Here is a 16,807-nt window from a genome sequence, read left to right as displayed (position 1 = left end):
GAGATATATGGTACACATTTAGAAATAAAAAGTGTGTAAGGCATTGTTATCTTTGAGTTTATGATAGTTTGCCTTTCAAGTGGACAAGATCAACAAATCTACAGTTTTTTAGAATTGAAAATAAATAGATGTAGTAACATTTCAACTTCCTATTCCCGGTTTTAAAATATGACTTTTATGTTTGATGTGACTATGCTGCGCATTAAGAGCCGCTGTCCGTCCATGATGTGCTAAAATGTTCAAACCAGTGTATCCATACATTATTATTATTTATTAAATTGATTTATCGACTGGTATGTTTGTTAATCGTGCAATATTTTACAGTATAATTATGATTTAATATTAATGTCACATTGTATACAAAACATACAATATGCATTTTAAGTTTTGTTGTAATTTCGCATTTGTCACCGCATCTTGTCGAATCTTGCAACTCGTTTTTCAAGCCTAGCAACAATGCTTTCGGGAAACGTAATTTATGTCAAGTAGGCTACTCTGATAAAAAACACTGGAGGAAAGGATTTAATATCCTTTATGTCATTGTATTTTCCCTAACTATAATAAAAAGACATTACGGTAACGGCAAAAGCGTTCTGCGCAAATGTCTTGATATTGCTTTAAACTAGGCTCGACATCATTCTTTAAACGCAACTGAATAGGTTAATTATGGTCAGCAAAACATTGTGAGAATTATTTCTATATATATTAACACCACGACAAACATGTCGAATGTTTAATAAAAAGTCAAATGTAATGTTGTCTGAATCCCTGTTGTTGATGTGAAATCTTGAACTGGAGAAGCCGACCAATGTTATGTTAAATTACTAGGTGTATGAAAGGAACACGGTGTTTAAAGTTTTTTTTTTTAGATTTGTAAAAACTTTGTATTACTGTGTTCATGCATTAGTCCATGTATCGTTTACTCAGCTATAACCTCACAGTTTGCAGCCAGAAGCGCAACAACTGTGAGATGCAGACATCTCTAAATCATGCACGACTCATTTCTCAAGTCCCAGTGTATAACACGTAAAACTGAAGAAAACGAAATAAAATGATGAAGTCGTTTTCCTTTTAGTGTTATGCTTGCGTTGATTGGTTTGGTCTGCAATTTGAAAAGCTTTTCGATTCTGCTTGAAAAATAAAAAAATGAAGCGCTCTGGGGAAATATGACAAGGTTTCATTTACACATTTTATTGATAACTAATCACATTCTTTTCTAAATCCATCAATAAAGAATCATTTTAATCACGGAGAGTAATCATAGGATGCAATGTTAGGAAAGATTGATCACAGTACCTAATGTTTGTCCATTGGTTATTTCACCTGTTAAACACAAATAAGAAATAATGATTTAAAATCTGGACAGTTGGCATATTTGAATTATTCTTAAACAGATTTGTCATGGGGTGTGTTAAACACTCACTAATATTCAGCAGCAGAAGACACACACACAATGAGATAAAAAACCCCATTGTGAAAAACTATTCCACCTGCACCTGCAATTACAAAATGCATAAAAAATATGAAACAAGTCTATATCTAAATAATCAAATCTATAATTGAATAGATACAAGACAAAGATGACATTTATTATTACCTGAGGTGAGATGCTACTGCAGAGCAAAATCTGTGAGATTCTCTCTTCAGCAGTTAAAGCAGAATAGTGAAGCTGCAGGTGACAAAATCTGTTTTATTAACCATGAAATGAGGGAGGTGCTTTACTGGAACCATAAGTAGTCACTCATCAATCTAAACTAGTTTTTCTTCAAGTGACATAAAAATATTTTTTCCAACACTTTGCTTCCTTGTTGGCATGTTCTTTGTCTTAGAATGAACTGATCTGAATGAAGGAATTAACTTCAACTATGACGGTGTTCCCAAACACACAGATTTTTTTGTGGTATTACATCTGATAACCTTGAAACTCAGCAACAAGTTCAACAGTTAAAAAAAATGTTCAAACAATGTAATTTTAACACAGCTGAAGAACTAAAACAAAAACTAAGTTACCAAAGTAAAATTATGATAGTGATGAAACACGGGTTTATCACAGAAACTACTGCATTTTATTTTAGGTAGACACATAGATAAAGGCTGATCTTATCGACTGTTTCTCAGCACAAACCTCCTCTACATGCAGACGCTTCAGACCTTCGAGCAGAACATTTTTCTCTATTCAGTAAAGAGCAGATACTGCCATGTCATCTGCCATGGTAAACAGCCTGTGTGCAATACCAGACGGAAATCTGACATTTGTTTTTCGTGTCGCGCAGCATTCTTTCATCTTAGAAATATTTCCAAGTTGTAGCACATGCATACTGCTTTAGAGACCAGGAACCTTTTTCAGACATTCATATACTACATACATTTAATACACATTTATTGTTGGTTGGGTGCTCTGTTATATTAAAAAAACATCAGCTTTCCTTTTTTATGAAATGAAATCATCATCACTGCACTGGTTGTCTGTGATTTTTCAAAAATCTTCTTAACAACTTGGATAGCAGTCACATAATTCTGTCCTGTTGTTGTTAACAATTCCCAGAATACTAAAACTTCTCAAATGGTGGTAAATCTTTTTCATCCTTGGCCATTAAACTTTGGAATGCTTTTAATACAAAGATCCCATTACAATTGCATATGCCCTTAACAATTTAATTCTCAGAAAGTAATGCTAAAGTATTTGTTATGGTTTTAATGCAATCTGTTCATGTATATTAACATGTTCATGTTTTTATATAATTTGTTCTATTTTGTCTCATTTCCATTTAACCTGGAACAGCATGTCTGGTTTAATTTGACACCAGTCATCTGTCATTCTAACCGAGTAAATGTCTCACAGTCTCATTGTGTTTTCAAAGATTGTCATCTCTTAATGCATTACGGAAAGTACATGCTTGCTTTCGGATGAAATGACAGCTATTTCTGACAAGCATTCATTCCTTGACATAGTTATAATTAACACAGTTGTTATCAATTCAGTCGCAGGCTTCAGAAATCTCTTGAGTCAGAAGAGAGGGACCTGAGATCTGACATGTTTTCTCTTTGTGACCAGGACAAATGCACTTTGCTTATATGACCTAAACAAAATGTTTAAATGACAAATCTAAAATAGTTTAGTGTTACTATCTCTTCTGTACATCTTTTGGAAAATGCAAAGCAGCTACAAACATCAGACAGCATGAACACTACTGACACCCTGACCTGCTCTCTGATAATGAATAGACCATTTCACTGAATTTGGTTTTAGTTTCTTTTCACTATAAAGCAAACAAACAAGAACATTATTTTACTCTCTAAATAAACATTTCAGCCAGTGTAACAACATTCTTCAAAGAAGGGAAAACAAACTCACAAGACTTCTGTCACGCAAATTTCTGCCAACACCTTGATAGATAACAAGAATATAAACACTTTCAAGAGTTTCCGCATGTTTTTCAGGAGTATGAGTCTGCTGGTCTTTATTTCTGCTCTTCCTCTTTAGTTAATATGATGATATTTATGTAAAGTGTTGTCTATGTTTGTGTGTAAATCTACTGAACACCCAACAGAGAATCAAACAAAACCATCAGAGAACTACACAGACACGGAGCCACAGACGCCTTCACTCGCTCGGAGAGCCCCAGATCTTTGAAGAGAAAATATAACACAACACAGTGAAAATAAATGTATTCAGAGCAAAAGTCAATCAGAAAAATCTGTTTAAATATTCACCTGTGCTTCCAATCAGAGGACCCATAGAGATGGAGGAACTGAAATCAACAGATCTGCAGATATCCAGGGCAACAGGGCTGAGAGAGAGAGAGAGAGAGAGAGAGAGAGAGACAGAGACATTTTCAGTCTGCGTATAAATTGATGTCAATGGAGCGAAAAGTCAAGTGTGACTGCGGCTTAAATGTCTGCTATTTTTGTCTATATATTACACTATACATTATATACTGTGAATTTTAGGATAAAATGATGCAGTGCTTGTTTTATGAGAGAACCATAGATATAGATATGATGCACTTTGTTATTTACACATATTGGCTGTGACGGTGCAGAGCCGTCCTGCTAAATAATAAAAGGAAAATAAAAACATTATCAATTACTACAATAGAGACTACCTTATCAGTATAAACTTAATCACTTGACTGTGTCCCCTACGACTTAATAAAGCAACAAGCCCCAGGAAGCAGTGCATTTTATAACAGCTAAGAGTGTTGTGGCACGACGCAAAGTGGAGACTCTAAGCTTATGGCTTTTATAAAACGGTTATTCCATGTGTAGAAAGGTTTCATAAAATAAAGTAAATGAAGTGATATACAGGCTATGTAATGCGGTCAGTCATTATATTTAAGTGTATTTTATACAGTTATACCTGAACTCAGTTAAGTCAATCAGAATCAAGGTGTCAGGGGATGGAAGGAGAACCCAAGCACAGGCAGCGGTGAAGGAGTTAAAGAGGCTTTAATAATAAGACAAACACAAAACAAACACCCACAATGAGGGGAAACACTGGCAAAACTGAAACCAACACCAGAACACTCACAAAGACTAGACCATATGAACACGGCAGCTCTCTGGACAAGGCACAAGCACAGATACAGTTACAACAAATGAGCACAAGACAATAGAAATGAGGGCATTAAATAGGGAAACTAACAGAGGATAATTAACAAGGGACAGGTGTGGGTAATGAAACACTCAGGGGAAGCTAACAAGGAAACGAGAGGGGCATGAAGCTCTCTCTTCTTTGCCTTACTGCATGAAGTCTCAGAACATGAGCTGCAGCTCGGTGCGACAACATCAGGTTCAGCCTGTTGAGGTGTAATAGACGTGGAGGGGTCTGAAGGGTGGGTCAGTTTGGGAGACCTTGACTAAGGTAAGAAACCTTTGCAGGGCCAGTGACAGATCTCTGTAGCACCTTAATCTTATCGCTCCTGAAGCGTGAGCTTTTCCCATAACTGAAATCAAAATATTTGGCAATTATTGGATAAGACAAACTACAAGCCATACTTCTCATCACAGCCTATAAGACATAAACACATCAGTGGACATGGGATGCAGATGAGGGATATGTATTAAGTGATCTATTAGATAGACAGATAGGCAGACAGGCAGACAGATTTTAATCCATAGAACTTTATTTGCCATAAAATACATCTTGGGATTTAATATTTTAGTCATTGCGAGTATAATATAACGTTAGCTTCAGTGAGCAGATAACTTGTATATGATATGCAATAAACTAGAGTGGAACAGTTAACGTACAGTGTAATTGTAATGTTTTCATGTTCGAAAAAAACTTTCTGAAACCTGTACTAACACTGGTGGAGTGTATCGAGCACAGAAATACTGCGTCTGAGGAAACGGCCTCAGACGCAGTGTTGTAATGTTTCAACAGTTTCAATGAATTATCAAATAACTGGGTTGTTACTGTAAGGGAAATGTAAGGAAAGAAAGAATTAAGACAGGCAAGTTTCTTCTTATTTTGTTCCAAGTTGTTCTCTTAGAGGGATAATATTAGGGGTGGGAGGGAACTATACTTTAAGTTATAAAGATGTGGTTTCTGACCTTGAATTTTGATAGGTTAGCAATTTGGCAACATGTTGTTTCAGATAAAACTAAGCCTGAGAAAGAGCTTTTTTAAAGTTGTAAATTTCTACGTAAGCACCATTTTTATTTTTATGCTAAAACAAATCATAAGTTTTCTTCAACTTGACTTGAAATACTTAATTAAGTAGATTTAATATAAAAGTACTTTTTATACTTAAATACAATATTTATCTGTTACTTTAAGACATTTACTTAAGTCATATTCTAAATGGTACTTTCACTTCTGCCAAAGTAATTTTCTGGCAAGATATTTGTACTTTAACTCAAGTATTGCTTTTAGGTTATACATCACTGCGTCAGACGAAAATGCATTTAGTGCATATAGTATATATTTACACATACTGTATATATTTCAAGATGTGTAAGACATTTACGGTTTACAGCAGAGTGTGAAGCGGCTGGAATGAAAATCAGTACCTCCAAATCCGAGGCCATGGTCCTCAGTGGGAAAAGGGTGGCTTGCCCACTTCAGGTTGGTGGAGAGTTCCTTCCTCAAGTGGAGGAGTTTAAGTATCTCGGGGTCTTGTTCACGAGTGAGGGAAGGATGGAACGGGAGATTGACAGACGGATCGGTGCAGCTTCTGCAGTAATGCGGTCCATGTACCGGTCCGTCGTGGTTAAGAAAGAGCTGAGCCGCAAGGCGAAGCTCTCAATTTACCGTTCAATCTACGTTCCTTTTGGATCATGACCGAAAGGACAAGATCCCGGATACAGGCGGCTGAAATGAGCTTCCTCCGCAGGGTGGCTGGGCGATCCCTTAGAGATAGGGTGAGAAGCTCGGTCACCCGGGAGGAGCTCAGAGTAGAGCCGCTGCTCCTCCACATCGAGAGGGGTCAGCTGAGGTGGCTTGGGCATCTGTTACGGATGCCTACTGGACGCCTTCCCCGGAAGGTGTTCCGGGCCCGTCCGACCGGGAGGAGACCCCGGGGAAGACCTAGGACACGCTGGTGGGACTATGTCTCCCGGCTGACCTGGGAACGCCTCGGTGTCCCCCCGGAAGAGCTGGTGGAAGTGTCTAGGGTGAGGGATGTCTGGGCATCTCTGCTTAGACTGCTGCCCCCGTGACCCGGCCCCGGATAAGCGGTAGAAAATGGATGGATGGATGTCAGACATTCACCATTTACCAGCAGCAGTACACACCTGTGCATTGACAATAAGGACCTCATTGTGCCGAAATACCCCACCAGCACACAAATACAGAACAACTATATATATATATATATATATATATATATATATGCACAGATACTGTATAATGATACTTTTATAAGAAAATAATAAAAAATGAAGATTTGCATTACCTGAGATGAAATGTTAAAAATTCAGGGTTATTCTTTCTTGTTTAGTTTAAGTGCTTTACTGGAACCCTCACTAGTCACTCAACCAGTTTTTCTATTCTTCACACAACAAGAAGAGTTATTTGAACACATCTCTTCCTCATTCTGCTGCTTTAAGAAAAAAACTTTTGCATAAAATCCTGAATATTGTGTGCGGGTTCTCTTTTTTTCATTAGTTTATACTGAATGTTATAATAAAAGGCAGTCTGGATAATGAGTTCATGAACATTCTTTAAATTATTCAAACCTATTTGCATCTTTATGAATGATTCCCTCACAGATCTGAGTCAGTGTCTTAAGTCAGTGTTACTGGTGCTGATTTACACATCGTTTAGTAAATCTGTTTCAAAGCCGTAATGTATTGCCCATGAATCCACTTAATATGAACATTTTATCCACACATGTGTGGCACATTTATGAATATACTGTATATTAAAGCATTTTTGTTGTTGTGCTGAATACTGTATATTGAATCTCATCAACAAGTTTGGTAACAATGTTAAGAAGCGCTGAAGGAAAAATGTGTTAAATTCAACTGACGAGAAGTGTGAAACAAAAAGAGAAAATATGTTTTGTGTGTTTTGAGAAACCTCAAAGTTATGTGACAGAAAATGAGATTTAACTGGTTATTCTGCATCTCTAAGGTTACATGACTGTGCGAGAATATTTGTAAGTAAAGTTAAAACACCTACTCCATTTATTATATTATTAGAGTACAAATCACTGTTTGACAGAATTTCAGATTATTATATTAAACACTTTCACAGAACTAAAGCAAACATCATATCTTCATCTCTGAAGAGGACGTGCAGAAATAAAGACTCAGTTAATACAGAAACTGAAGCTCTTAAGCCCATTCCAGGTTCATTTATTTTATTAAAATGATCATTACTATAGTATAATATAGTTACTACAGTAAACAAGCCATTAACGATTCTTATATTGACAAACACACAAATTACAGTTTGGAAATAAAGATATAGTTAGAAAGTTATACTCTGTGTAACATAAAATATTGTTTAGCCGATAGGCATGTGAAACGTTGTCTATTTTGTGTGTAAATCTACTGAAGGAAGGTCAGAACACCCATCAGAGAAACAAACAAAACCATCAGAGAACTACAGAGACACGAAGCCACAGACGCCTTCACTCGCTCTGAGAGCCCCAGATCTGTGAAGAGAAAATATAACACAACACAGTGAAATTAAGTTTATCCACAGTCAAAATAAATCAGAAAATCTGTTGAAATATTCACCTGTGTTTCTTTCAGACACAACCAGAGGACCCATAGAGATGGAGGAGCTGTCGTGAAAGTCCAGAGATCTGCGGTTCCTCCGCTGATACCCAGAGTAACAGGACTGAGAGACAGAGAGAGAGAGAGAGAGAGAGAGAGAGAGAGACAGAGAGTCAGAGAGACACAGAGAGAGAGAGAGACAGACAGAGAGACAGAGAGACAGAGAGACAGAGAGAGAGACAGAGAGAGAGAGAGACAGAGAGATTATATATAATTATAATCATATTTACAGTATACACTATAAAATGACACAGTATATACTAGTTATTCTAGATATATTATATTAAAGGGAATATTATAATGAATATAAAATGTGAAATATGTATAAATACTATCAACAAATGTCAGCTAATATATCATAGAAATGTGTTTATAACTCACAGTTGAGCAGTAATTGTTGGACATAAGACACAGATGAACAGAACAGTGCAGGTAAACTTTAGTGGAGTTTGAGCTGAAGATAAACATCCTGAAGGAGAAACGGCTGGATGTTGAGACGCCGTTCTGAAGAAGCTCCACTGTGTTGTCTTGTGGATTTGGACACCTGAAGATAAAGATGATGATTTATTTCACTCTTTCACTCTTTAAACATGTTAAGAAGCTCAAACTGATGTTTGTGTCTTACTCTCCAGTGATGAGATCCCAGCTCAGACTGTTCTCTGGATCATTCACAGGTGTCGCCCAACATCTGTCAATCACTGTGACAAACTGACGGCTGTCAACCCCGTCAACACCAACCTCAACAAAAATCTGCTGATCGAGTTCTGCATCCACACGACCAGTGAAGGGCTGAGAGAACTCAGAATCCTGATATGGAACCATTCGCACCTGATACCTCCCTTCACCAGCGGGAAGATCCTTGTTCACACGGCTGATAAAATAAACAATAGAAGATTTCAGTTTCTACGGATGTAGTTCAATGTATCATTCTTGCATATAGATATGTATTAATATTTAGTTCAAACTGAGTCTCACGTCTCCAGTGGGTTGATATCTATCATAGAAAGTGTTTGTGTTTGGGGGTAAATGCAGCTGAAATTTAGCTTCAGTATTTTCTCTCTGCTGATGAGACCTGCGGTCGACCCTGTTGTCCCCAAAATAAAGTTCTCATAGATGACATGAGTGCCGTTGGCCTGTGGGCAACATACTAATTTAATATTTAGTTTAAAAGTCAGATATATTGATTGAACCAATTGTTCAATGCGATTGTATGTTAATAATATTGAGTCTTACCACAAGATTGGTTCCACAGATCTGATCGTTGTTATCAAAGTGAAACTGCACTCTTCCGTTCTGGATGGTTCCTCTGCAGCTGGGGTCATTGAGATGAAGAACATGAGCTGAAAAACCAGCTTCAAACAGCTGACAGCGAGATAGAGACAGAGATCCTGAACTACTCTCACAGGTTTCAGAGAAATCTGAGGAAAAAACATTGTCAGCATTTAAAAAAATAGATATTTTTGTACATTTGAGATTTTGTTGTGAGGTGATTCTAACCTAAGGAATGAGGTTCAGATCTGGTTTGGTTGTCTTTGCAGAAACAGCCGTAAACACCATTTCTCTCTCCACACAGTTCATCTTCAGTACAGTTGAGTGAAAGACACGGATCAGTCACAGCTAAGAGAAGAACACAGAGAGATGAAGCTCATAAATACAACAAAAGAGTCCACTGAATTATTTTGGATTAGGGCTCCGCAGCTTTATAAAAAATTAAAGGATGGAGGGAAATGGGATGAAAGTTTATTTCTATATACTTGAAAAAGAATAGATTTCTCTAGATCATACAGTGTTTGAGAGTTTACATGTTTGGCTAGGAAATTGCTGGATGTTACTTGGTGGATCTTAAATCCATTTACTAATACAAGTGAGCACATACTCATTATTAAACAAAAGAACATTTGAGTACTTAAATTCTCTACCTGCACAGTAAGCAGCACACTCCATTGGTCTGACAAACTCATAAACATAATAATCTCCTGGACAGGCTTTGACTCGTATGGGATGAGATTCAGAACCACAGCAGCCGTTCCATGAAGACAAACAGACGTGTCGTCTGACCACTCCATCTCCCAGCTGTGGATGAGGATCTCTGAGATACAGTGGGTTATATGTGCCACACATCCCTTGACTCACACATGATTCTGGCACCTGAGTGCTCTGACCGTTGATGAAGAGTCTGTACCAGCCATTCCACTCCACATTATAATCACACATGGTGTAGTAGTTGTAGTAATTGTAATTGTAATTATCAGTGGATCTCCAGGGTTCATCCAGACTGGTGTAACTGTCACAGGGGTCCACGCTTGGAGTGCTGAAAGGGACTATTATGAGGAAACAATTATGTTACTATTATGAGGCGTTAATAAAAGTAGATTGGATGCTAATTTTATGCATTTAAGAAAATAGTACACAAACGATATCTTCACAGATCTGTAAATAAACCAGTCATATAGATTATGTCTACAATACAAATAATCATAAACATGTAAAGTCTTTGAGCTGAATGAATGCACCTGCACAATATGAAGGAGCTGGGATCGCTACATTTGGTCTGGTCAGTTTGTAGACATAATAATCTCCAGGACAAGCTTTGACTTGGATTGGGTTGGATGTGTAATGACTGCACTGGTCAAAATAAGAGCCGTAGACTTCACGAGTAACAACTCCATCTTCTACTCCAGGATGAGATCCACCAAGCCACAGAGAACTGAAACCTCCACATGACATGTAACTAACACACCAGTCAGGCATCTGAGCACTTGATCCATTGATGAGGAGTCTATACCAGCCGTCCCATTTCACACGAGTGTCATCATGTTCAGATATATATCCATACCAATACATGTAATTGAGTGTGCTCCTCCAGTATTGATCCAGTTTGTTGTAGTTTGAGCACGGATCACCTGAGATTAAAATACATTACTAGTAATGAGAATTAGGGTCATTGTTAACCTGGCCTCATATTCTTAAAACTTTCTCTCTGAAAAATTTATAATAAAAATGGTGTCATGTAAGTCGACTAAAGTGAAGTTTAAAAAGTTTAAAATTTGTGGAACAATTGTATTATTAGCTCATAAGTTCCAGTGAATAACTAAATAAATAAAAAAATCACCTGCATACCAATTTGAAAAACTGAAAATAACCATTTATTATTGAAACTTACTGAAGGTGACGGTGGGTCCAGTAAACACAGCTGGAGTTGTTGTGGGATCAGTCTGTGATATAGTGCTGACATCTAAAACATTCAATGTAAGACATGACTAAAGTAACATATAGGCCTAAGAAAATGTTATAATTAGAAATTCAGTGGGTAGAAAAAAAAGCTTTACCTGTGCAATATCCTGCACACCAGTATTGTGGATTCACAAGTTCATAGACATAATAATTTCCAGGACAGGCTTTTACTCTGATGGGTTTTGACTTGAAATCACAGCAGGAACCACCCCAAGAATACCCTCCACAGACCTCCCGGGTCACCACCCCATCTTCCATCTGAGGGTGAGGACCATTGAGCCACAGACCACTGTCTGCATTACAGCTGTATGGATTAACACAGGTCTCTGGCATTTGGATGTTCATCCCATAATAATAAAGTCTGTACCAGCCACTCCAGGAGAAAGATTCATCACAAATCCACATTCCACTTTCATTTGTTGCTCTCCAGGGACGATCCAGAGACTCATAGTTGTAACAGGGATCCTCGCTGATGCTGCTGAAAGAAACTGTCATGGAGAAAAGAGATGTTAGTCAAAGTACTGTAAATAAATAATTTCTCAAAGCACAAAGTTAGTGGAGGCTCTTCAGACACTTTAAAGTGATGACAATTGGGCTAAAATAAAATCATATGATGGTCTTCTCATTGCCATTCATGTGTGACTGAGACACAGATCTTGGTAACCAATCCAAATAATCTGTCTCTGCTCTAAAGTTCTTGTCACTAATCAAAAATCGGCGATTTAAAATGTCTCATGGGCATTGACATGCAGAGGTTTTCTTCAAATGAAGAGACAAATTGCACTTGCTTGCCATATTCCCACTTTTATATCTCGTTTTAGTGGTTTCTGTGTAGCGTATCTTCCTCTTCACTATATAAAAGGTCAATTAAAAGATATGCAAGAAACAAACATCCTTCCAACAAGACTTGAGGGAGGCTCTGCTGTTAAAAAAATGCCTACTTCTCCTTTAGATTATTTTGGAAACATATTTGTCACAAATTAAAATTTTTAAGAAATAAGGATAAGTAGAGTTAAAGCGTCACCTGCACAGTATGAAGGTTGTTCCAGTGACTGATCTGGTGTGATGAGTTCATAGACATAATAATCTCCTGGACAGGCTTTCACTTGGATGGGGTTTGATCTGTAGTTGCCACACTGGTTGGAGTACCATATGTGACTGCCTATAACATCACGGGTCACCACTCCATCCTCAGGTCGTGGATGTGAACCGTTGAGAGTCAGTCCAGTATAACCTCCACATCCCATATAACTCACACACCACTCAGACATCTGAGCACTTTCTCCATTCAGATACAGCCGATACCAGCCGTTCCACTCAACAACACTGTCATCATGTCCATAGTCCTGGAATGAGTTCTGCCCTATGTCTCTCCAGTAGTCATCAATAGTGTTATAATCAGAGCACGGATCAAAAATGGTAGTTGTAGGTACTGAGAGCGAAAAGAGAAACCTCTTTACACACGGTCACAAACAGATTTGTATCCAAATAGCACATGTTTACCTACCTGCACAGTATGCCAAATGGCAGGCAGTTGGACTCACAAACTCATAAACAAAATAATCTCCTGGACAGGCTTTGACTCGTATGGGATTGGACTGGAAATGGCAGCAGTCATTGTTCCAGTGACCACACACGTCTCTGGTGACCACTCCATCCTCAACACTTGGATGTCCACCGTTCAGCCACAGTGGTGCGTGAGTACCACAGCTGTACTGAGCAACACACGTGTCTGGCATCTGAACGCTCTGACCCAGAACGAAGAGACGATACCAACCCTGCCAATTCACATTCATGTCACACATGACACCAGAGGAATGCTGATCACTGGTGGCTCTCCAGACATCATCCAGATCATGGTAGTTGTGGCAAGGGTCCACTTCTGTTTAGAAAACATTAGAAAAAACAAAAAGAATTCTGACTGGATGCCATTTCTGCCATAAACAAATTGTACATTTACACTTTATTTGAAATAGAATAATATTGTTGGATCCATTGAACATTTTAAGAGAGGCACAAGTTAAGATAAAAATACAATAAGACAACATGACAATCTACAAAGGGGACTTTTACAATTCAATATTTATTTTATGAACATCGTTAACTCATATTTGACTTAACATTGAACATTTCTTTAATAAACTTAAATAAGGCCTTTGCTGTTGCTATTTAATTATTTTGCTCAGAGAAAAACTTTGGATTATTCACACATGCATCTCATTAACTCCATGCAGTTCATTAATAAACCATCTGTTTTGGCCTTTTTCATGCTATTGCCGATATGCTGATGGTGTTAAATTAATCCAATATAAGATGAATAATATCAGTGGCCGATACATCGGTGCATCCCTTATTTTTAGCCTCAGTTTTGGGATGCTCAGTTTAAATAAAGTGTTTTTGAGGTTTCTTTGTAAGAACGTTCTTGGATCTCACCAAAATTGTTCCCTACAGGAAGATATTAATTCTGAATTTGGTGTTTCAAAGCAACAACATAAACAAACGTTACTGTTCATGTGCTCTTTTTTGTCCTAACGTAACTTCCAGTGCATTTTTTATTGTAGTAAATTATTTGGCTAGCAAGATAAACAAATTTTATTTAACAAATGATTTATGCGTCTGATAAAACCGTCTTAAGAACTGTGACATTGTTCAGATTTTCCTGCCTCTTATTTTATAACAATGTAAGACATTCTATATTTAACTTCTATTTTATGTCTATTTTGTATCCTTAATGTCTATTCTGTCATTACCGTTGTCCTCAGGGATAGGGTTTTCACAGTAGTCAACATGACTACATCCTTGTATAATAGTGTGATTATCATAAAGTTTAATGAAATGTCATAAAAGAAGATCATAAAAAAGAATAAAAAGAGAAAGCAGGACAATACTTTACCAATAGCTGGGATGAGCGGAGTGTTCAGAGTCTCTGTTCTCTGTGTGTTTGGAGTCAATGTGGTTAAGCTTGTGTCTTCTGAGATCAGGAAAAAATATTTTGTCAATTATTTGTAAACAAATCTCAGAAAAGTATTAGATTAATTTCCATGTGAGTAAAATTCTCTACCTGCACAGTAAGCAGCACACTCCATTGGTCTGACAAACTCATAAACATAATAATCTCCTGGACAGGCTTTGACTCGTATGGGATGAGATTCAAAACCACAGCAGCCGTCCCATGAAGACAAACAGACGTGTCGTGTGACCACTCCATCTCCCAGCTGTGGATGAGGATCTCTGAGATACAGTGGGTTATATGTGCCACACATCCCTTGACTCACACATGATTCTGGCACCTGAGTGCTCTGACCGTTGATGAAGAGTCTGTACCAGCCATTCCACTCCACATTATAATCACACATGCTGTAGTAGTGGTCGTAGTAAATGTAATTATCAGTGGATCTCCAGGGTTCATCCAGACTGGTGTAGTTGTCACATGGGTCCACACTAGGAGTGCTGAAAGGAACTATTATAAAAAAAGAGTGCATTAATAATATTGATAAGGTTATATATAATTAAAATACAAGTCATTTGGAAATGAAAAAATATTCTGAGAGAATGTTGGGGAGTCCTCAAAGAAAACATTTTGGGGGGTTGATGTTGATTTTTGTGAGGCCTTGTTTATGAAAAGTTTAAACCAAAGATTCTTAATGAGATGAAATAAAACAAGTAACTGCACGCAAAAAAAAAATTATATGCAACCTTTTTAAAGAAATTTTTGAATTTATCTCAGGTCCTAATAACATCATTTGTTTGACACGTGCCACTGCACAGATCAATTGATATATGACATCAATGCCCTGTGAGAGCAATACTGTATGCACCGTCCCAAAGCTGTAGTTTGTGGCAGTTTGTTTATGTTAGTTGAGCATCTGGTGGAGCGCTGTAGAAATGTCTTTCTCAAAGAAAGCCAAATCAGGACACCGAAAAAGAAAGGAAAGACAGGAGAAGAAAAGAAAACAAAATGAGGGGAAACAATTGGTTACTGACTTCTTTTCAATGAAAAGTGAGCACAAACTACAACACGAAATTTGAAGTGCCAAGCTGCTTGAATATCCCCACGAATCCGCGATCGTTAGTGCACACTTTCAGATGTAAATTCGGTTATACATGTAATCTCAGGTAAAGGCCACATAAATAAACTGTACACTAACAATGCTGTTTGCATACAACACACCATTTAAATAGCGTCATTGTGAAACCTGTTTAATTTTAAATTAATAGGCTATAATATTTCAAATTAGCAATAGTAGGCTTATCAGTGTCATAGGTTGGTAACTCATCAGTAGCTACAGGTGAATCTCGAACAATTATAATATTGTGCAAAAGTTCATTTATTTCAGTAATTCTAATATAAAGTATAGTTACTATATTGGTATAATGGTATAACTAATATATCATATAGACTCATTACATGCAAAGTTAGGTATTTCAAGTCTTTATTTGTTTTGATGTTGATGATTATTTATGGATTACAGTTTATGAAAACCCCAAACTCAAAATATGAATATTATTAAGGTTTTTATAGCTATATGCCATTATCATAAAGATTACAACAAATAATGGCTTCCAATATCTCACTTTGCATGTTATGAGTCTATGATATATATTAGTTTCACCTTTTAAGTTGAATTACTGAAATGCATTTTTCAAATTGAGACTATACACAAGACTATGATAAAAGAGATGATGACATGTATATGGCAATATGGCATTAATATTAGGCTACCTCCAGTGGCATTTACTGAGAACACTCCAATGTCAAATAAGCTATCTGTTCCCTTTGTGTTGTTCATTCTGCAAATGAAATATGACCGAATCAATTCTTGTTTGGTTATCATACAGCACGCAGTTTGTATGGGGGGGCATGGGGGCCCATCATGACTGCCTATGCATAGGGCCAGGGATCTTGTGCAACACCCCTGGCTTTAACACACCTGAAAACTAAGAGATCGAGGACTGAGAGAACTAAGATAACAAAGACTGAGAGAGCTGAACTAGACGGATAACTGTGAAATAATAATAACTAAAACTAGACAGGAATACAGGGAGGCAAGATACTAAGGCCTAAACAAGATTAATCAGAATGTACAAAACATACAACAATCTGACAAACAACGAGAGGACCAGAGGGATTAAATAGAGGGAACTAAACCAGCGGGAATGGTGAAGCTAATGAGTGAGCCGAAGCGGCTCTAATTGAGAAATGAACTACAGGAGTGAGGGTGATGATGTGATGGAAATCCGGTGAGGGGAAAGCCTGATGGAGACACGGAGGGCGGGGCAAATGACGTAGACACCGAACACGTGCGTAGCTGTCAAACCGGCTCCCCACACGATCGACAAAAAC

General features: G+C 37.5%; 1 protein-coding gene across 1 annotated transcript in view; it reads right to left on the bottom strand.

The window, feature by feature from the left end:
• The window catches only part of LOC306905671 (uncharacterized protein), a 62,623-nt gene that overhangs the window by 32,991 nt on the left and 12,825 nt on the right, over positions 1-16,807 (bottom strand). Inside the window, exons 2-3 of the mRNA XM_079476485.1 lie at positions 1,424-1,496; positions 1,297-1,323 (exon numbers count right to left, since the gene is read on the bottom strand). Coding sequence (XP_079332611.1) covers positions 1,297-1,323; positions 1,424-1,472 — 76 coding nt within the window. The 5' untranslated portion in view covers positions 1,473-1,496. The remainder of the gene's footprint in view (positions 1-1,296; positions 1,324-1,423; positions 1,497-16,807) is intronic.

The sequence above is a fragment of the Barbatula barbatula genome (assembly GCF_947034865.1).
Source record: "Barbatula barbatula genome assembly, chromosome: 16".
Classification (NCBI taxonomy): domain Eukaryota; kingdom Metazoa; phylum Chordata; class Actinopteri; order Cypriniformes; family Nemacheilidae; genus Barbatula; species Barbatula barbatula.
The sequence above is the reverse complement of the archived record's forward strand: the minus strand, read 5'-3'. Positions and strand labels throughout refer to the sequence as shown.